Genomic DNA, 23,745 nt, shown 5'->3' with positions numbered 1-23,745 from the left:
CGCTCTTATAATTCAAAATGCAAAGCGACTTCTTCATAGCAAAAAAATTACACAATTTAAGTCGCCATGTTTTATAACAATAATAATTGTATTATATCGAAACATAGTGGCAAACTTAACGCTGCATGCTCTCAAAAGTTCTTTTTTTTTTTTTTTTTAAGAAATAAGGGGGCAAACGAGCAAACGGGTCACCTGAATATGGAAAGCAACTTCCGTCGCCCATGAACACTCGCAGCATCAGAAGAGCTGCAAGTGCGTTGCCGGCCTTTTAAGAGGAAATAGGATAATAGTGGAGGGTAGGGAAGGGAAGGGAATAGTTGAGGGTAGGGAAGGGAATAGGGTAGGGGTTAGGGGTTGGGCCTCCGGTAAACTCACTCACTCGGCGAAACACAGCGCAACCGCTGTTTCACGCCGGTTTTCTGTGAGAACGTGGTGTTTATCCGGTCGAGACGGCCCATTCGTGCCGAAGCATGGCTCTCCCACGTTAAAGTTTAAGTTTAAGTATAAAAGTTCGAAGTTTAAATTTAATTTTTCTTTGCCATATAAAGTATTTCACGTTTCACCCATTTTAAATTTATCGAGTAAGACTATAGGCTAAATATTATCACGCTGAGACTAATACGAACGAAGAAACTCGGGAAAATGTGGGAAAAACGGAGGAAATATAAGAAATTACCAACTACTGGAGCAATTTTTATGGCAATATTAAGCACAGATATAGAGTAGACCAAGTGAAGGGTGTTAACATTAGCTATTTTATGGGAAAATGTACGGTTTCTGTAAAATTCCTAATTTACGCGGGCGAAGCCGCGCGGGACATCTAGTTTGTTCATAAACAAAGCTGTGACCGACATCTTGTTATATATTTACGAGTATATAATAAAGTATTTTCTTTATCTGTAAAAGATTCACAACTTTCTTCTTACAAACTATCTTATTGAACTTAATGTCAATTTCTGTTACAACTTTGCTCAGTGCAAATCGAGTTTATCTCGAGTTTACTTTGAGTGAAGGCTCATACAAAAGTAACATTCACGCCAATGCGAAATATTTAATTAAATATCTTCCAACTTTCCTCATATCATCCAAGTTACGAAGTATTTTTGTACGGTTTGTGAAAGTTTGATTTAATATATTATGGCACGTGTTATAATCTTATATATAAAAATGGATTTTCAAATGTGTTAGTCGCGCTAAAACTCGAAAATGGCTGAACGGATTGGGCTGATTTTAGTCTTAAAATATTCGTAGAAGTCCAGGGAAGGTTTTAAAGTGATACGAAGTGCACCGGGACAGCTAGTATCTTATAAAGATTCTTTAATGCGTAGAAATAACATTATTTACTAATATTATTATATATAAATAGGGCCTAAACCTAAGTTGTTATCTACTTTTTATATTGATACTAGAAATAACAATTTATATGGCAAAACAACATTTGCCGGGTCAGCTAGTACGGTATATTATAATTGGTATTGCGCTTTAAACAATTTTGCAGGCAAAGTATTAAATAAAATGATTTCACTATTAACGTTTGGAAGAAGTCTGCAGATGAAGATATTGATGCACACATTGTAAAACCACAATCAAATTAAAGAGGTATTATAATAATTTATATACCTACCTACAATATTATATTAAAGTGTTTTTAAAATGATACTTAAACAAGAACTAAATCAAATACAGTATCTCTCAAATACGGGTTGTATGAGATAGAAAGAGATAAAATGAGTATTTTTTTCTTCAAAAATCTTTTTTAAAAAATTCACATTAATATCACAGTATTCATAAAATATTTTACGACAGGTCAGACCTAATTTTAATACAGTATTAACAGCTAATATTCCACTTTATGACCGGCAACTCATAATTCAATGCTCCGAAAACCCCGGGAACACCCCGGTATCTCGGAATATTATTCTTCCCTTTGAAATATCCACATTATTTTTACGACTGACGGAACACCGGGATTTATTATTATAAAAATAATTTCTACATCGACAGGATCATTTCGTCTGATATGATTTTTACCGACGGAAATACGATTTCACGTGTAATTATTTTATGTTCCAATTTTTCATTTTAAATACATTAAGTACGATGTACGATGGATTTGTTCAATATATTATTATTTTAAAAATAACTACATTTTGCACTCAACTTTGTTTTCACAGAAATTTGTTTATCGCGAACAGCGAACAGTATAATAATTTTCCGTGATAAAAAATAGCACATAATAGATATCACAGGCTTTTTATACTGTATTTAACAAGTAGATTTTGCCCCATACTTGTCAGTGAAATAGTATTCAAATAAAAACTTTCATCTCCTGTTGAACTCTAGATGATTTTGTAAAAATTTTATTTACTTACAACATTTTGAGATTACAGAGCCCTGCATGACACTCACAGATTATTATTAACGTAACTTTCTATTGGTGAATATTAAATATTTCTTTTTTAATTAAGACAGTTAAAGAGTGATGAATGAACAATTTGTGATAAGAATTTTCCCAGTAGTGTGACAGCATAGGCTCTTAAAACAAGACAGTAGATCCATAGGTTACCACTTAGAATGTCACAACCTTGACCCTTTAATATTGGTATCTAAAGGGCCCCACGCATTAACAGGTCGCCGGCAGGCCGTCGCCTGGTAGTCAATCGGAAAAGACGACATACTCACAGTTCCCCTGACGTTTCTGTAGATTTTGTATAGACGGTCAATGGCTGTCAGGCAGACTGCGGATCAGAGCCTGTAGGCGGACTATTAATGTGTGGGACCCTTAAGTTAACACTTATCAAGTAATTACTAATTACCTGTCTGTAGTGTTGTAGGGTGACCCAGCATATTGACTGACGGACGCCAGCTCCAACCCCCCATGGTAGATAGACACCAGCGCCAAGTCTAGTGTCCGCCTCTGTGGACAAAAGGAAGTTTCAGAATATGCAGCGAAAAATTATTAGGCTATATAATATTTTGATCCCAGTAAGAGCTTAATCGTTGCTATGCTAAGGGCATTCCACCACTTACTGATAAGTGCCGGATAGGCTATCCACGACTTATCTCACAGATATAATTAAGTCTAATGTATTTCTCTTATACAGAAATTGATATTATTATATTACAACTAATTTGCAGAAAATAGCAAGCCAAGCTAGCAAGCCTAAAAGTAAATAAAGATTACTTCATAATGTATTAAAAGTAATATTATAAGTGCCAAATATTAAACCACACATAAAAATAGTTAACAAGCCAAAAAGGTAATACCCAACCTAACCTAATATTATGGCCTTTATTTTGGTTAGCTTTCATCACCGATCTGGATTACGGTATATAAAAATACACTTGAGATTGTCTTCGATTCTAATAATTCTGCTGGAGATTCATGTAAAGACACTATTACGAAATATAGCAATCGTTTGCTATACTAACATTTTAAATGATAATAATATATTATAATAGTAATAGCTCCCACACCGGTTTCGGTGACGGTGGCAGGTTTCATTGAAACCAGGCCAGCTACGCAGGAGTAATTTTATAGTGCGCAGTACACAGGAGCACTCTCTATTCCTTTACTCTCATAACCCAGTGGGACGGCAGACCGACACGGCCGGCGAGAGATCAGGCGCAGGACCGACTTTTTACATGCCCATCCGACGCATGGATCATCTTACTTGTCAGACAATCAGGTGATCAGCCTGCATTGTCCTAACCAAACTTGGAAATAACATGTTTCCAACGCGGGAATCGAACCCACGACCTCCGAGTCAAGAGCCGCGCTCTGTACCACTAGACCACGGAGGCGTTTTTTTTTTAATGGAAAGGATAACAAAAAAATCCTTATCTCGATATGCATCCGCGCAAACGAGCGGTTTGGCTGATTTACAATGAGATCACAACTCACAAGCAATTATTGTATGTAACGATTTATTTCGTTGCGCCGCTGTCATTTAGGGAGATCGCAGACGATAGACTTTTTGTGCGATCGAGTCTACGATCTCTCTTACTATCAAATTGCTTATCAACTCGGTGTATAGTGGCCAAACCTACGAATAATAAAAACTAAGGAAACGTAACCCCCATTCTTCAATCGTTTTGATTTTGGTACCTTTTGGCAACACTGAAATATGGCAATAGCAACGAAACACTAGCACTCTTTACGAAATAAAGCCGTTGACATTAATTGTCATTTCTATATTTACACAAAATTGTGTACCGAATACATGCATAAAGTATGCATGTATTCGGGTCACATTTTGTAGACTCGTGGACAAACTTTTTACACAGTTACTCGACTTCCTTAGTTTTTATTATTCGTACGACCAAACCCATCGTTGACGCGGAGGCAAAATATAAATCGAGTCTTATGTCAAATCCCATACACTTTAGACATGACGTGTAAATTCAACTTCGCAGTGTAATTTAAAGTAAAGTACCTGGATGACAGAGCTTTGCTCGGTATAGCAAATACTCATAGACTTCGTGTTACTTAACAACGCCATCTGCTGGAATAGCTTTAGCTGTTGTTGTGTCGTTAAAGCAATTAGTTGCTCACAAAATAGTATTATTATTCGCCAATAGATGTCAGGAAGAGTCATATTTTTCAGTTTATCGATTATCGATAAAACACGAATAAAAATACATTTTCTAAAAATGATACCTAGCTAGATCGATTTATCGCCCCCGAAACCCCCTAAATACTAAATTTCATGAAAATCATTAAGCCGATTCCGAGATTCCAACTATATATATATATATATATACAAGAATTGCTCGTTTAAAGATATAAGATATATAAGATTGAAGACAATTCCACCAAGAATGATAGCAACCGATTCTATCGCTACGTAATAGTCGCAGTATCACAGCAACTTATCAAGATAACATGTCATGGACAAGTTGGCTTTGATTTATTTCGGGATTCATCCCACAATGAGTCCTCGGTCGCGAATACACGTTATATTATTTTCTTTTATTTGGCTTTTATTGCTTGTGTTTGGCTTCGTTTTTGTGAAAAGTCATCGTTTGAGACGTTTTTAATTTGAGAATCGTTAATAACTATTTATTTGGTACCATCGAGGAAATTGATTCCTAGGCAGATGACAGACCAACGTCATATTTTGGTCGGATCATGTCAATTCAATGTTAAAAAGTAGCCTATTCGTTAATCAAGTTAACTCCATACCAAATCTATATATTAATACGTGAGAGAAAAACTTTGTAACCCTTTTTACGAAAAATGGGGAAACGTAGGTGCATGAAATTTCGCACAGTTATAGTTTATATGGTGAAGGAGTGCATCAAACTAATATTATTTTAAAATTATGCTTTTATCATATATATTTTTAACAACTAAAACGTTACACATACTACGACACTACTACTAAAAAAGATGACAGATTTTTGAGTGACAAGCAAACATACGAATTATGCTCTTTTATTTATGATTGAAGTCCGTTGACAACAAGTTGACAAATTGAAAATGGATTATTGTTTTTTTATTTAATTTTAGATACTATTAGACAATGCTTAAACGGCCAGTCTGAGATCAGCTGAGTCCCAGAGACAAAAATTGAAAAAGATTATGATGAACTCAATATTTTTTTTACAAAATATAGGTACTTAGTAGTACTAATGTCTTTGCAAGTAAGGTCGAATTTCGACCATTAGGCGATCTCTAGTGTTATTAAAATCGCTTCAATTTGATCGCTTTATACGAAATATAGCAATAGCAGATATATTTCCTAATAGCTCCTTCACATGAATCTCCAGACATAACATACTTTTTATGCCGAAGAAATGTACGGTTCCCGCGAGATAAACGAACTTCGGCGCAACGGAGTTACGGACATCATTTATTCATACATGAGCATGATATCAAACGATTTATCAGACCAAAACAGTCAAATAGTAATAATGGGCATTGTCCAAAAAAATCACATATACTTTTTATATTTTTTTTTTTCGTTAAAATAGGGTATTTTAAAAATATAAATTAAATAATTTTGAAATTCATTGTCATTTTTCTCAATAAATTTTTAAAGTTTCGCTCTGACGTCATCACCGGCGGCCAATTGACCTCTGTAGTGTTTTAAATTTCCTTTCAATCTTATTTATAATGGCTGGTTCGTCAAATGCAAGTTCTCATTATGTGAAAGCTGATACGAGAAGCTTACCAAAGTTCGAAATGTAATGTTGGTCAAATGTATCAATGCTTATTTAACGCCATTGAAGGTCAAACTAAGGTTAAACATATTTGTTCAAAAATATAGGTAACTAATGGGTATTTTTTCTTTTATATACAGAAAAACGATCACTGACCTTATTCCTCGAAATGTTTTTGTAATGAGCAAAATTAAAAAAAAATGGACAATCCCCATTGTAAAACTTGTGACGACGATGACCAAGCTCAAAGACACTTCTAACTGTACTGTGTATCTTTATATTATGTGAATAGTACAAGCAACTTGGCTCCCACGCGATCAATAGGCTCATTTAGTTCCGCCGTTCGGCTTAACAAAATAGCCTCTTATGCTGAGCCAATCTCGCAAATGAACATTTGGCGTGGAACAAGCCAAAGAGCAATAAGGAAACTAAAATGTCGAACAAACGACGATAATTTCTGTAATATGATAGTTCTTTATTTAACACGATGATGGTGTGGGGACCGGATATTTTCCCGGCACTTAGGCTGTGTTTCCATCAGAGATGTGTTGCGAGGAATGTGTTTTTGAGAACCAATAGAATCGCTTTATGACGTGACTTCGCTCAGCGCAGCGATTCTATTGGATCTTAACCCTTAATTCACTTCCTGAGTCCCAGGGACTCACATAAAAAATTTAAACGGCCATAATTCAAAAGTCTTAGCAGCTAGTTTCCCCCACGTCCGTCAAGTTTACCTTCATGTAGTGAAGCGGGCGACATGGTGCCGAGAGGATGAGTGCGTACATACCATAATATTTGGTGAGTTATTACGCCGAGTGAGTCCCAGGGACTCATACTAGTGAATTACGTTATGATTATTTTTATACATTAAAGTTTTGAAATGTTGATTTTTCACCGTTATTATAATTTAAATTATGTGTGCTTTATTTTTATGTTGTACTATTGTAAAATGGCTCTAAAAAACGGGACTTAATAATCTATGAGATGACGGAGCAGATTCCATTCTGGAAGCCTGGCTTCAAGAAGATTTGGACGAAAAAATGAGATTCCTGAAGATGTGAGCCACCCTGAAACAAGTTAGCTAGGAGGGAAAGTATTACTATTTATGCCACTACAAAAAGAGATCAAAAACTGCTCATTTGTGCACAAATTGTCTGAAGCCGATATGTTTTACTTGCTCAAAAAAGATATGCCGACGTATCTTTTAGATAGTGGTAGGAACCCACTGCACGTTTTTTTTTCTTTGTATAGAAGCATACATTAAAGTTTATTTTATTTTATTTCGTATACCTTTATTGGTTTAAAAACGTTAAGTTCTTTTTAATTTTTAGAATATTTGCTAGTTTAGAGAAACCCTAAAAATATCATGGTTTTAAAAGACTGTTAAGTGTCTTTTCTTTAATTTTCAGGAGGATCTCAGAAGTTTGGTTAGTTTTGTTATTTATTCTTACAATTGACTAAGTACTTTAGAAGATTACTGAACAAAATGTTGATGAAATTTATTTTATTTCATAAAAACATACATTTAAAATATGTGAGTCACAGGGACTCATAGAAGGTATTTACGTTAGTAAATTTCACCTAGTGAATTGAGGGTTAAAAATAAAAACACATTCCTTGCAACACATATTTGGTGGGAGCGCAGCTTTAAATTATCTTTTAAGGCCTTGAAATTACTTCAGGGGTTTTCAATTTTTTCAATTTTAGCCGGAAAAACAGAATTTTAACACTTTGAATCAGTTCTGCATCAGTTCTTTATTTGCAATCAGGTGATCTTCCTACTCATTTTTACCAAAAATAACCTCATGACCAAAGTTTCATTGTCGATAATTATCGATTCATCACTGAATCAGAAACACGCGATAGCTCAATTATTACATTATTTATTGTGTTTTCCTATCTAAATTACTTGAGTTTTTCGTATTGATATAATGAGCTTTTTGCTAATATAACATAAAATATGTTTATTTGAAAAAAGAAACAACCAGTTACACTTAGACCCTTTATTCAAGATGTTTTCTTTGTCGCTTCTTTATAGAATTGCCGATCAAAATGTATGAAATTGACATAAGCGTTCGATAAAACGTGTTATGTCAATTGACATGTTTTGAATCGTCAGTGCTTTATATGAAAACTTCTTTGGGGTATACTGAACATACCTTAATTTGACAGATCCGATGACATTTCAAAATTAGAAAATAACTTTTTTTACGCCACCACGTGAGAAATCTGATTTCTATACCATGATAACTAGACATAATATATTATGTCGGAAGCCTATACAAGCTTAATCTGACATGCTCGAGCTTGTCACGAAATCCCCTCTTCCCCTCCCTAAATATTAGGGCGCTTTTCCTGTCATGCGTGTTCTCACCCTCGCATGGTCCGCATGCTGGTGACAACATGCAGGAAACACGTCTATAAAGTGACAGAAGGCGGGCAACATTCATACGAAAAACACCCTTACTAATAAGGTATCCACTATCCACTACTCCACTATCTACTGTGCGGCCAAAATGTACGGATCTCGTGATATAAATTTCGGGCCAACGTAGTTCCATGATTTTTGTTTGGGAGTTATAACCTTTTTTGCAATAATTAAAGCAGTAACAGTTAATAGAATAAAGCAATAAATACCTACTAATTGAAGGTAGCAACGGTAATGGGTTTATGTAAATGGGGTTTCCCTAGAAGGGTCAGCATGGCAGAGATTGGGGTCTCTATTATAGGCAATTAGAGTAAGTCAATATATTCATATCGGGCGATGGTTAGGTAAGAGCCAGTCTACACGGTGCGTTGCGCCAGTGTTGCGTCGACGCAGCGCTGCAGTTGCATTGTTTGACATAAGTACAAATAACCAAGGTGTTCACACGGCGCGCTGCGTCGTCGCAACGCACACCTGTCATGACGGACAGGAGCCCCTGAGACGAAGCAGGAGGGGGTGTTGACGTTAAGATTGCTTCGTAATAACGCTGCAATGACTCAGCGCCCGTGTGGCCGCCTATGCGTCAAACGGCAGCGCTGCGTCGACGCAACGCACCGTGTGGACTGGCTCTTAGTCTATTAAAATAGAGCAGCATAGCTAGCACACCGTCAGTAGACAAACGAGATAATCTAAATTTTGACAGTTTTACCGGAAAAACATTGGAGGAAAAGTTTCTGTCGTATCTCGATTTCTTCCGCTTTTAAAAAATTATAATAATTAATATTATGTCAAGCATGACGACCATTTTTATCCACTTTTGACATATTGCGATAGTTTTTATAACGAAACTAGCTGTTGCCCGCGACTTCGTCCGCGTGGACTTTAGTTTTAATAGTTGTTCCCGTACATCGATTGAATCGTTTACGCGCAAATCAGAAAAGTATATTGTGTGGGAACTGCACATTTTCCCGGGACAAAAAACATTCCTTGTCCCAGATTCAAATTAGTATCTCCAATCTCCATGCCAAATTTCATAAAATAGGTTAAATAGTTTAAGCGATAATCATAAAAGTTTATTGTGCGGGAACCGTACATTTTCCGAGACAAAATTAGTATTCCTTGTCCTTTCCCGAGACTCAAAGTATCTCCACAGCAAATTCCATCAAAATAGATTGAATAGTTTACGCGCAAATCATAAAAGTATATTGTGCAGTAACCGTACATTTTTCCGGGACAAAATATATCCTATGTTCTTTTTCAGGACTCAAAGTATATTTATACCAAATTTCAGCAAAATGAGTCCAGCCGACGCGTGATGTCGTGACCGCGCGGCTTCGCCCGCGTAAATTAAATATTTCACAGACAAATTAGTCCACACAAAATAGCCTATGATCCTTCACGATGTCTACTTACTTACTTACAGATAAGTCTGTGAAAAATAACAGAAAAATTGCTCCAGTAGTTCGTGAGATGAGCCCTTTCAAATAATTTCCCCCGTTTTTTCACATTTTTCTATTTTTTCGCTCCTATTAGTCTTAACGTAATAAAATATAGTCTATAGCCTATCTCGATAAATGGGCTATCTAATACTGAAAGAATTTTTGAAATTTGATTAGTAGTGCCTGAGATTAGCGCGTTCAAATAAGCCCTTTCAAATAATTTCCCCCCGTTTTTTCAACGTTTTCCTCTATTTCTTCGCCACTATTAGTCTTAGCGTGATAAAATATAGCCTATAGCCTTTCTCAATAAATGGGCTATCTAACACTGAAAGAATTTTTCAAATCGGACCAGTACTTTCTGAGATTAGCGCGTTCATATTAACCCTTTCAAATAATTTCTCCCGTTTTTTTCATACTTTCCTCTATTTCTTCGCTCCTATTAGTTTTAGCGTGATAAAATGTAGCCCATTGCCTTTCTTAATAACTGAGCTATCTAACACTGAAAGAATTTTTCAAATCGGATTAGTAGTTCCTGAGATTAGCGCGTCCAAATACGCCCTTTCAAATAATTTTCCCCCGTTTTTTCCACATTTTCCTCTATTTCCTCGCTCCTATTAGTCTTAGCGTAATAAAATATAACCTATAGCCTTCCTCGATAAATGGACTATCTAACACTGAAAGAATTTTTCAAATCGGACCAGTAGTTCCTGAGATTAGCGCGTTCAAACAAACAAACAAACTAACAAACTATTCCGCTTTATAATATTATAATAGTATAGATTTCGGGCATCATCAAGTACTGTAAACATAAAATATTTATTATCATAATATCATCTCATGTAGCGGACACTACCAGCTCTAGTAATTGTTTAAGAAAAGATTTCAACGTAATTTATGCCCTTGTTTTATATTCTGATTAACTAGACGTATTCAGAATTATTCAAAGCAGGTGATTTCGCGTCGCCCCTAATTCGTATTCAAATTGTACAGCGGGCTCGAATAACCTTAAATCGACATTACTCTAACAAGCCTTATTAGTGAAAGCTTCTCAAGGTCAGATTCAGAGTTTTTTTGATTACTGCGAGCATAAAATCTAGGGTGACAAAATAGAGGGATGTATTTATTCAATGTCTATGTCATATCTGTTATCTATTCGTGAAGACATCATCAATATATATAAAACTCAAAGGTGACTGACTGACATGGTGATCTATCAACGCACAGCCCAAACAACTGGACCGATCGGGCTAAAATTTGGCATGCAGGTAGATGATATAACGTAGGTATCCGCTAAGAAAGGATTTTGATCAATTCTACCTCCAAGGGGTTAAAATAGGGAATGAAAGTTTGTATATAATAATACTTATTAACGCGAGCAAAGCCGCGGGCTAAAGCTCGTCAATAATAATTTCATTGTTCGTAGTAATGAATTACTGTATTATCTACGGAACGCTGCATAAGTCATACTGAAAAAAAAAACGGGTGGAAATTTTCTGGACTGATTTTTTTGTGCAAAGTTTTTCATAAAAATTATAATATCGATATGTTACTATTTCATCATATAGCATATACTATTTCATCATGACAGGCGGTTAGTATGTTGGGCATAGTAGTTATATTGAGCATAATATTTCAATTTTACATTATTAATTCTAAGAATAACAAATCGAACTCAAGCGAATTCGTTACTTATTCACATGAAATCGAATCGCAATTACGAATCACAGAATCGCCATTAGCCTGTATTTACCTGATCAATACCAGTGTCTTTGAAGTTTGTATGAAATTTTCCCTGTGTACAATATAAAATTGCGTTTAGAGTTATTTTAAAGCCTTCTCTGATAAAAAAAGGTCGCCAAACAGTATATGTTCTTCAAACATAATATTACTTATTTAATAAAAGCCTAATAATTACATCGTAGATTGGGCAAGGACATAGTAGGTATACTAAGGATAGTATTAATTACGTATTTGTGTGCAATAGGTCAATCCTTAAGCGAAAATTTTGCTGGCAATATCCAGTAATGCTAACAAAATAAATTCTCAGAATATGTCGTACCTACGTTTCGGTCTGATTATGTCTACGAATAATTAAAACTATATTATTCGTAGGATTATGTTGAATCCGGCCGACAGATCGCGATTAACATTGACTTGACATTTTCCAACCAAATTACGTAGGACCGACTTTTGCCTTTGGATCGATTATTTTAATAGTACAAGAGTAATAAAATATTTAACCCGTTACCTCGGTAAGCCTTTTGGCGCCATCACCTTTCTCTGTTTTACATAGGCTTACGTAACTAATTCCCATACTTCCTAGTTTTTACTCGACTATAGCGAAGCAAAAAGGAGGGTTATGATTTTAACCAGATGTTTATTATTCGTAGGTACTTCCATACTAATATTATAAATGCGAAAGTGTGTCTTGTCTGTCACTTTTTCAGGACCAAACCACTTAACTTGGAGATAGACATGGGAGAGCCATGCTTCAGCACGAATGGGCCGGCTTGAACGGAGAAATACCACGTTCTCACAGAAAACCAGCGTGAAACAACGCTTGCGCTGTATTTCGCCGAGTGAGTAAGTTTACCGGAGGACCAATCCCCTACCCTATTCCCTTCCCTACCCTCCCCTATTTCCTTCCCTTCCCATCCCTACCCTCCCTTATTACCCTATTCTCTCTTAAAAGGCCGCAGCTCTTCTGATGCTGTGAGTGTCCATGGGCGACGGAAGTTGCTTTCCATCAGGTGACCCGTTTGCTCGTTTGCCCCCTTATTTCATAAAAAAAGATGGAGGTACTTCAGGTACCGGGAAATGACATAGGATACTTTTTATCCCGGGAAAATGTACGGTTTCCGCGCGCATAGCACAGGCTTATGTAAAGAATATTAAGTATAAGACCTATGTAATAAGTAGAAGCCACGAGAGCCTAGTTTTTGGTCCACGTGTAACGAGTAAGGCTTCGCGTTTCGGATTTATTGCGATTGTGGATTCGGACGAAATCACTTTCTGAATTTACGACGTGCCATTACAAGTTTTTGTCGAGCCGTATTGTGTACGCCGCAGACGGGCCACTGGTCGCTATAGCCGACGACCGCGATTTTTAACACGCTTTTATTAGCTTTGTAGTGTATTGATAAATAAAGATATGCCCCGCCTACTTGGGTAGGTAGTGGGGAGAGTAGTGGTGGTCGTTCGACTTCGGTCTGACGATCACTTCTTCTGTCATCCACGAGCCAGTCGAGTGGCAGTGCAGAGTGACACTATATTCTGTGTTTAATTTACTCCTCCTACAAGAGTGTACAAATTGTACAAGCTTGGCTTTATGTATGTAACGGAATATTTGAGCACGATTTTACCTATCTCCAGCTGTAGTCTAATTAATTCGAACTTTGGATACGTATAATTATTATGAGCCATTATCAATGCGAAATAAAAATAAAAAAATTAAAAATAAAAAAAAAGCGTATTTTTTAGTTTTTGAAATTATTATTGTTACTATCTGTCCCGGCAAACGTTGTTATGCCATATAAATTATTTCGCCCGTAATATTATTTTATTGAAGTGTCTTAATAAGTATGGCACCATGGCAACGTCCATCGCTATCCCGTCGCACAAACAATGGTTGCCGTCAGTATTATTTATTTATTCAACAAATGCACTTGTCAATACAAATAGTAGCCAGTAGCCGATTCTCAGACCTACTGAATATGCACATAAAATTTGGTAAAAATCAGTAAAGCCGCTTCGGAGGAGTACGGTTACTAACATTGTGACACGAGAATTTTATATATAAGAAGAAGAAATATAAGATTGAACATGAGTAGCCATGTCAGTTAGCTAAAAGACGTAGCCAAGTATAATATATACCACTTGTGAATTTCATTTAATAGAAAAACAAACTTTGATGATAAAATATTAAATACTTTGAAAGAGTCGAACCTGCGCTCCTGTTGTGACTATAATATTATTAAACTCAGGCTTGACGTGTAACTTGCATGCGTCTAAATTTCATGGGGATGGGGAAAATGGGGATTGTCAATTTTTTTTTAATTTTGCTCATTACAAAAACATTTCGAGGAATAAGGTCAGTGATCGTTTTTCTGTATATAAACGAAAAAAATACCCATTAGTTACTTATATTTTTGAACAAATATGTTTAACCTTTGTTTGACCTTCAATGGCGTTAAATTAGCAATAAATTCGACCAACATTACGTTTCAAACTTTTGATAAGCTTCTCGTATCAGCTTTCACATAATGAGAACTTGCATTTGACGAACCAGCCATTATAAATAAGATTGAAAGGAAAAAACATACTGCAGAGGTCAATTATTGGCCGCCGATGATGACGTCAGACCGAAACTTTAAAAATTTATTTAGAAAAAACTAGCCAATGAATTTCAAAATTATTTAATTTATATTCTTAAAATACCCTATTTTAACGAAAAAAAATATAAAAAGTACATGTGATTTTTTTTGGACAATGCCCATTGCATAAGAATAAAAATACAATTTCAGATGTTCTCAAATAATTCATATTGCTTTGCTAAATGCGAGTTTTTTAAACTGTTTGCGCTCTTTAGTTATGTTGTGTGCGTTTACTCGCGCGTATTGGTGCAGCGCGCGTTTGAAATAAACTAACACGCGCCAGCAAAATAAAAATATCATTTTCTGGCCAGTTGCCTTACTCCTGACAGAATCAGTATCGAATCAGCTCGATCCCAACAGCATTTGCATATTCCGACATATTTTATCGTGCTTCGGTTCAATTTGGAACTAATTCGATCTCAAATGCTTTCCCACTCCTGACAGCTATACTAGCGCACGATCGTGTTGCGGCTTAATTTTTTTTTTTATGAAATAAGGGGGCAGACGAGCAAACTGGTCACCTGATGGAAATCAACTTCTGTCGCCCATGGACACTCGCAGCATCAGAAGAGCTGGAGGTGCGTTGCCGGCCTTTTAAGAGGGAATAGGGTAATAGGGGAGGGTAAGGATGGGATGGAAAGGGAATAGGGGAGGGTAGGGAAGGGAATAGGGTAGGGGATTGGGCCTCCGGTAAACTCACTCACTCGGCGAAACACAGCGCAAGCGCTGTTTCACGCCGGCTTTCTGTGGGAACGTGGTATTTCTCCGGTCGAGCCGGCCATTCGTGCCGAAGCATGGCTCTCCCACGTCTAAATTTGGAACTAATCAGACTCTTAACTCAAAATCGTATCAGTTTCAACAAGTCAATTTACCTAGCGGAATAGAATAGACTATCAGTAACACTGCGTGGTAAAAAGAGACGTGTGATACATGTCAGCAGAGCCAATTTTTTCATCTGTTTGACGTCCAGTCGGCACTAATCGGCACGTTGACAATTTAATCTCTTAGAAAGATGCTTGTACTCGTACAAGTGTATACGTAAACAAATTTTTACACACAGACGTAAAATATCAATTTCGGTTTCGTTTGACAGCTCGAGATTGTTGCTCTATTCCGCTAGGTATATTAACTTTATGATCAGTTTCAGGGGTAAGACTGCTTGCTGTATGTATCAAGTCGCAGAACTATACGCAAGTAGCACGTCTGCGCGAACCGTATTATTTCGCTACGTAATTAAATATTGCTTTTCCGATGGGGATGATTAAAGTTATTGCTGTTGAAATGTATAAATTAACGTGAGCGAATACGTTTCGCCGTTTAAATATTTTTCAACAATTTATTAGTCTACAGAGAATACGACATCAATTAATATAATATTTTACTATATATATAGATATTATTTGTTAAATAATAATATGAAACTTGTTTAAGTTTTTATTAAACGATTTTGAAAATCTATTATAGGTACATCTTATATATAAAAATGGATTTTCAAATGTGTTTTTTTATTTATTTTATTTTTTTTTATTTAATTTAGGGCCGTCTATGGGCTCTGCGCCCATATCCTTTTTTGCTATCTTTGTATTGTTTTTCGCACCAAGGATAATTTAAATAATATCATTAAATGTAATAATAAAAGTCAAATGTGTTAGTCGCGCTAAAACTCAAAAACGGCTGAACGGATTGGGCTGACTTTAGTCTTAAAATATTCGTAGAAGTCCAAGGAAGGTTATAAAGTGACACGAAGTTCACGGAGACAGCTAGTCTTCTTATATATAAAAATGGATTTTCAAATGTGTTAGTCGCGCTAAAACTCGAAAACGGCTGAATGGAATGGGCTGATTTTAGTCTTAAAATATTCGTAGAAGTTCAGGGAAGGTTTTAAAGTGACACGAAGTTCACCGGGACAGCTAGTCTTCTTATATATAAAAATGGATTTTCAAATGTGTCAATCGCGCTAAAACTCGAAAACGGCTGAATGGATTGGGCTGATTTTAGTCTTAAAATATTCGTAGAAGTCCAGGGAAGGTTTTAAAGTGACACGAAGTTCACCGGGACAGCTACTACTGAAATAAAAATTAATTTTAAACTTTGCTAAGCTCGCTGAAACTAGAGAATGGCTCAACCGATTTCATTTTAGTCTTGAAACATTCATGGAAATCCAGGGAAGGTTTTTATTTAGAGGGAAGTGAAACGAAGTTCACCGAGTCATCTTGTATGTCGCTGTCCCCGCAAATGCTGTTTTGCCATATAAAGTATTTAGCCTATAATATTATTTTATTGAAGTGACCGAATAAGTATGGCACCATGGCAACGTCCATCGCTATCCCGTCGCCTACGAATAATAAAAACTACCCGTCGCACAAAAAATGCATTCTGTCAATTCTATGTCACAGAGGAAAGAACTAGTCAGTACGTCTGGGATCAACTATGGGCGGGTTTCCTCACGATGTTTTCCTTCACCGTATGAGTTCCCGTATTATGTACTTGAAATCAGAAATTGTCTCATTGGTACAACCCGGGATCGAACCTGCACCCTCTACGAGTGCGAACCAAAGGACTACCCATTAGGCCATGGACGCTCTGCCGAACAACTATCTCTATTAATAAGTATTATTATTATTATATTGCATTAATATAATTGATTGTACAAAATCACCTTTGACATCAAATTACATTTATTTCATGTGGAATTAATATCTACGTGTGAAATTGGTTTTGATTTATTGGCGACGAATTCGGTTACGGTTTTCATTTAACAATGAACTAATGTGGGCTAGCGTTAATAGCGAGTTCATTTATAACGGTTAAAGCTTTTCATAATCTAAATTGATTATCTTATATATAAAAATGGATTTCCAAATGTGTTAGTTGGGCTACAACTCGAAAACTGCTGAACGGATTGGGCTGAATTTAGTCTTAAAATATTCGTAGAAGTCCAGGGAAGGTTTTAAAGTGACACGAAGTTCACTGGGACAGCTAGTCTTCTTCTTATATATAAAAATGGACTTCCAAAAGTGTTAGTCGCGCTAAAACTCGAAAACGGCTGAACGGATTGGGCTGATTTTAGTCTTAAAATATTCGTAGAAGGCCAGGGAAGGTTTTAAAGTGACATGAAGTTCACCGGGACAGCTAGTCTAATATATAAAATTCTAGTGTCACAATGTTAGATAGCGCACTCCTCCGAAACGGCTTGACTGATTTTAACCAAATTTTATATGCATATTCAGTAGGTCTGAGAATCGGCTACTGGGTACTTTTTATATTGATAAGTGCATTTGTTGAATAAATAATAGTAAATCATTACAACTCGAGACTGACGGCGACCATTGTATGTGCGTCGGGATAGCGATGGACGTTGCCATGGTGACATACTTATTTAGTCACTTCGATAAAATAATACGGGCGAAATCTATACTAATATTATAAATGCGAAAGTATCTCTGTCTGTCTGTCTGTCTGTCTGTCTGTCTGTCTGTCTCGCTTTCACGCCTAAGCTACCGAACCGATTGTAATGAAATTTTGTACACAGATAGTCTAAAGCCTGAGAAAGGACATAGGCTACTTTTTAACTGGAAAAAAGGGTTGTAAGGGGGTAAAAATCCGTAAATTTGTTCAAATTAAGTTACTTCCAAAAATACATAATAGATGGCGCCGTGCCGTCTCCTACATCGCGCTGACGCTTGCGCAAAAGTCTTTCTATAAGAGGTGGTATCATCTTACATTCAGTTTTCGGTTTTTTCGATTGTCATTTCTTTATTAACTTTATTAAATTATAACTTTGTACTTTATCTATGCACTGCTGAGTGACGTAACCTTCAACCTATCAATGATAAATAGTTTATGGGTGAAGTTGTGTAATTGGGGGGCTAAATATACTTTAAAATTTGGCATAAATAAAGTTTAATTTAAAAAAATAAAATAAGTTATGTGCACAATGCACAGCTGTTTTTGGGTGTTTTGATTTAAGGGGTACCAGGGTTTTTTTATAAAAGCTTTTGACACCAATTTTGTTGTTTGAACATCGCGCGCTATAAACTGAGGTCCACGCGGACGAAGTCGCGGGCAACAGCTAGTACTTTATATGGCAAAGAAACGTTTGCCGGGACAGCTAGTATGTATATTTTTTTCATACAGGGTATTGAGTCAATGCGCATTTGATAGTTTGTAGAGCAGTGGTCCCTAACCTTTTTTTCATACGGGCCACAAAATATGTTTTGAACTTGGTAACGCGGGCTGCAACATTTTTTTTAGGGTGAAAAAAATAACTTTCTTCAATATTCTAATCTAAAAAATAATTTTGCCGGTGGGCGTGATTTTTAAACTGGTTTAACAGCACACGGGCCACAAATAAAATCCTGGCGGGCCGGGATAGCTGTTCTAGAGGGATGTTAGGAACAAAAAATGTATGGGATTATACAGTGTGTAACAAAACTTAGTGATAATACTTTAAAATGTGTAGTGTCCCTTACATAGAGGTCAGTGTGAAAATAGCAGCCCTGAAAGAGCAAAATTTTCTTGTGATTTGTATGGGCAAGCGCCCCAGCGTCATGATGTTCCCAATACAAGTATAAAAAAGTTTAACACTGATACTTTTACAGTAATAATTTGAAATTTCTATAAAAGTGACTTATAGTTCATACACACCCTAAAGTATTATTACTTAGTTTCGTTACACACTGTATGTATGCAAGCTCCAGGTCACTATCAAAATCATCGATGAAACTTGATAAAACTTATTTCTTAAATGTGTTTATGTATAATACGTATAAACAAGGATAGTAATACAAATAAACATTAACATAATATTCTAAGGTTGGGTTGCACCAACTAACTTTAACTATAACTGTAACTTTAACTATAACTTTAACTTTAACTACAATACAAAATGTCAAATCTTAGGTTTAAGTAAAAAATTGACGCCATCAAGACGCCATATTTAACCATAACCATAATGCTCGACAAGGTTTTAAATGCACGTGGCGAAAAAAAGGAACTAACCCTGTCCTGTCATCATACAAAAACGCCATTTTTGACAATTCTCCTTTACCAGCAGTGCCCCCGTTCATTTATAACCTTCTTGGACCAGCTGTCTCTGTCAATTTCTCCGGTCAAAGTTAAGGTTAAAGTTAAAGCTAAATTTAGCCTTAACTATAACCATAACTTAAACCTTAACTTTAACTTTAACTACGCCTCTGGTGCAACCCACCCTTAGACCCAGTTTCATCAAGCAATGTTAAATAAATAATGGCTTGTTAAATCAGTTAATGGCCTGTTAGAGCTATCGAGCGTTCCACCATGCCCTAATGTCATGTTAAATCACCTAATACGGAGTAAAATTTAATTCCTGCTATGGAGGTCCGTTAAATATTTGACAGGCTGTTATATGAGTCAAAATAACAACTTTCAAAGACAATAATATGCAATATCAATAAAAGAATCTGTTTTGACTTTTGAGTCTTTCCGCCATGTTTCCGCTACGTCCTTAATTATTTATTTTCATAGTTATGAATAATTCTTTATTTTCACTTTTTTCTTTTGCCAATAATTCTTAATTTTGCCAAAAATTCAGCCTTCGGATTTTCCTTGACATTGCAAATATACTAACTTGTATCAAAATTACCAAACCGAAATATGTAAATAAGTTCATGTTTTCAGCTTTGACAGATAATAATTATTAACCTGGTAAATTAAGAAGATGATTTTAACATTAATTTATTAGATTTAACCTCAACTACTGTTAGATTCACATCTTTATTTCAATCGTATAACCTTTACAGTTTGTTTCAGGAACCAACAAGGGTCTGTGAGACTACAGCCACTTGTATTGACAATATATTTACTAACCTTATTCCAGACAAAAAAGAAATAATTAATAAGCTAAGTTCTGATCACTGTGGACAAATAGCCTCTTTTAATATCAAATGTGACAGTGATGCGAAGAAAAATCTTGTGTTTATTCCTGTGACCACAAAACGTATTGAGCAATTTAGAAGTAAATTAAATTCAAATATCCATTTATTGGACAGCTCACATAGCTCTGATGAAGCTTTTAATAAATTATTTAAGGTGATGAGAACTCAATTTAATTCAATATTTACTTCTAAAACGGTTAGAAACAGTAATAAAAAAACTAAATTTATTAATTGGGCAACAAAAGGAATAAAAATAAGTAGGAAAAGATTATATGACTTATATGATGAAAGGTGTATTAACAATAGTGAAGTATTTAAAGCATATGTTAAAAACTACTCAAAAACCTTCAGAAAAGTTTGTAAAGTTGCTAAAGCCCTATATATAAAAAATAAAATTAAAAACTCTAAAAATAAAATCAAAACAACATGGCAGGTAATAGCGGGTGAGACTGGAAATGTCACCTGTCGTAGCTCTGATTTTGAACTATACTTTGAAAATAAAAAGATTACTAATGATCAAGAAGTTGCGACGGTCTTTGAAAAGTTTTTTGCTGACATTCCGGTGTCAACGACAAAAAATTTAAATTCTTCGTCTGAAGCTGCCGAAAAGCTACTCAGAGACAATGTAAAGGAATGTGATGTCAATTTTAAGTTTAGAGAAATTAACCACAGAGATATTATTGATACCTTTAAATTGTTGAGTATTAAAAATACTGCTGATCTCTGGGGCATGTCCACAAAAATTATTAAATCAATAATTGACATCGTAGCTCCTCATTTAGCAATGATTTTCAATGACTGTATAAAAAATGGTGTTTTTCCTGACTTAATGAAGCATAGCAAGATTGTTCCTTTATTCAAAGCCGGAACTAAATCGGATCCCACGAATTTCAGGCCTATATCAATTCTACCGACCTTTAGTAAAATATTTGAAAAAAATATTTTAAAACAATTACTAGTACATTTTAATTCTAATAATTTGTTACATGATAATCAATACGGATTTACTAAGGGTCGATCCACAACGGATGCTGGTATAGGACTTCTTTGCAGTATTTTTGAGGCTTGGGAGGAGTCGCAGGCTGCCTTAGGTGTGTTTTGCGATCTCTCCAAAGCCTTCGATTGTGTTGAGCATGCTACATTGATCAGGAAATTGCGCCACTACGGAATTAAAGACTCTGCTCTCAGCCTTTTGACTTCTTACCTTAAAAATAGGACTCAAAGGGTTGAGGTTAATAGTAAAAGGTCCAAAGGAACCAAAATAGAATTAGGTGTCCCACAGGGATCTATATTAGGCCCATTTCTTTTTCTCATCTATATAAATGACTTACCTTATCTAGTTAAGGATAATAATAATGAGATAGTGCTTTTTGCTGATGACACTTCACTTATTTTTAAAGTGAAGCGACAACAGTCGAACTACGACGAGGTAAACAGTGCTCTCTCAAAAATAGTACATTGGTTTAATGTTAATAACTTACTTTTAAATTCTAGTAAAACAAAATGTATAAAGTTTACTTTGCCCAATGTTAGGCAAGTTCAAACCAATGTAGTATTAAATGATGAGAAGATGAATTTGGTAGACAACACTGTATTCTTAGGTATTACACTTGATAGTAAATTACAGTGGGGTCCTCACATTGTTAATCTTGCAGGTAGGCTCAGTTCTGCAGCATATGCAGTCAGAAAAATTAGGGAAATTTCTGACGAAGATACGGCACGATTAGTATATTTTAGTTATTTTCATAGTAGGCTGTCATATGGAATCCTTTTATGGGGAAACGCTGCCGATATTAATACAATATTTGTGCTGCAGAAGCGAGCCATACGTTCTATTTATAAAATGTCTGCTTTAGAATCTCTGAGAGATAAATTTAAAGAAATTGGTATTCTAGCTGTTGCTTCCCAATACATTTTGGATAATGTAATATATGTTAGAAAAAATATAATTAAATTTAAAGTTAAAAGTGACATTCACTCTAGGAATACTAGAAATAAGCACAAGCTAGATATGCCGGTGATCAGACTTAGTAAAGTCAGTAAATCTTTTAAAGGTCAATGTATACGCCTTTACAACAAAATCCCAGAAAACGTTCAAAATCTTTCCATTAATAAATTTAAAAAAGTAGTTAAAGAACGTTTGTGTGCCAAAGCCTATTATAAGGTCAATGATTTCATAAACGATGGCACACCTTGGGAGTAGGATGGCTTCTTGCAAGGCTACTTCTTAATTATTATAGGACTTACAATTATGTATGTGGATATTGTATATAATATTTAGTTACAAAATTGTAAACTTTATTTTAAAAGATTAATTTTTTTCTCACTTTTTTTGGTAAAAAAGTGGGCCCCGTGCGAGTTTCTTACGCCGGTTCTTCTCGCCGGGTTAGTTCCCGAACCGGTGGTAGGCATCATGTAGGACTTTCTGAAAACATTTATTTTAAATTTATTCAGAAAATAAAACAATTTTGATTAGAACTATTATAGCGTAACAAATGTATGCGATCAGTGATATTTTAATTTGGTCGCATTATCTACTATTATACTACTATGGAAGAAAGTGACACATTGCAGCAAACAATATGTCGTATTAATCTTGTACATTGCAATTTCGTCGCCTTATAACAAGAATGAACGAATTGATAGTTGTTCAGTCGTTGTTCACTTAACATTGCATTTACTAATCCGCTGTTACATTTTTACTGTGGGACATAAGTATTTTAACAGTCTGTTTAATTTTCCAAGGTCCGTTAAGTAATGCCTTGTTAGGATTTAACAAACAGAGGTTGGTGAAATTGGGTCTTAACATAATATTATTTATTTATTATTATTATATTATCTAAGATCTAGATGCCCGCGACTCTATGATCTTACGAAAACCGTACATTTTGATATAAAACAAAGTAATAATCCTTGTGAAATACCCTGTTTTTAACCGACTTCCAAAAAGGAGGAGGTTCTATGTTCGGCTGTGGAATGATCGGTGTGTGTTGTTTGGTTGGCTTTGTAATGCTTAAAAGTAAACAAGAAGAGAGCAAAGAATAGCGAGCCGGTTCTTCTCGCCGGGTTAGTTCCCGAACCGGTGGTAGGTATCATGTAGACGTTCAGAGAACATTTGCAAAAATTTATTCTGAATAAAAAAGTTGAGTTTGAGAATAAAATGTTTCTATCCTCAGGAAAATACTAATGCTGCTAGCTAATAAGTCGTTATGTCCATACAATCTGTGTAAGTTAAAACAATATTATATTTCATGCTCGGGATAGCCGGCTATAACGTATCCACCAGATGGCGCTGTATGCCCGGTCCAGCAATAGCCATGAAAATATGGCTATTTGAAGTGTGAATATTCCTGCTTTTTGTCGTATTGTCATATTCTAAACCTATAATAAAAATTATTTTAAAGTTTTGCTACGTCTCGCTAAACCTA

The 23,745-nt window shown here is 35.5% G+C and overlaps 1 protein-coding gene across 1 annotated transcript in view; it reads right to left on the bottom strand.

Annotated features, from left to right (window-relative positions):
* Positions 1-23,745, bottom strand: part of LOC121733571 — an 80,821-nt gene that overhangs the window by 22,928 nt on the left and 34,148 nt on the right. The window contains exon 3 of the mRNA XM_042123865.1: positions 2,817-2,917. Within this exon, the coding sequence (XP_041979799.1) occupies positions 2,817-2,917 (101 nt within the window). The remainder of the gene's footprint in view (positions 1-2,816; positions 2,918-23,745) is intronic.

The sequence above is a fragment of the Aricia agestis genome, chromosome 14, assembly GCF_905147365.1.
Source record: "Aricia agestis chromosome 14, ilAriAges1.1, whole genome shotgun sequence".
NCBI classification, from domain to species: domain Eukaryota; kingdom Metazoa; phylum Arthropoda; class Insecta; order Lepidoptera; family Lycaenidae; genus Aricia; species Aricia agestis.
Note: the sequence above shows the minus strand (reverse complement) of the source record. Positions and strands in the feature narration are given on the sequence as shown.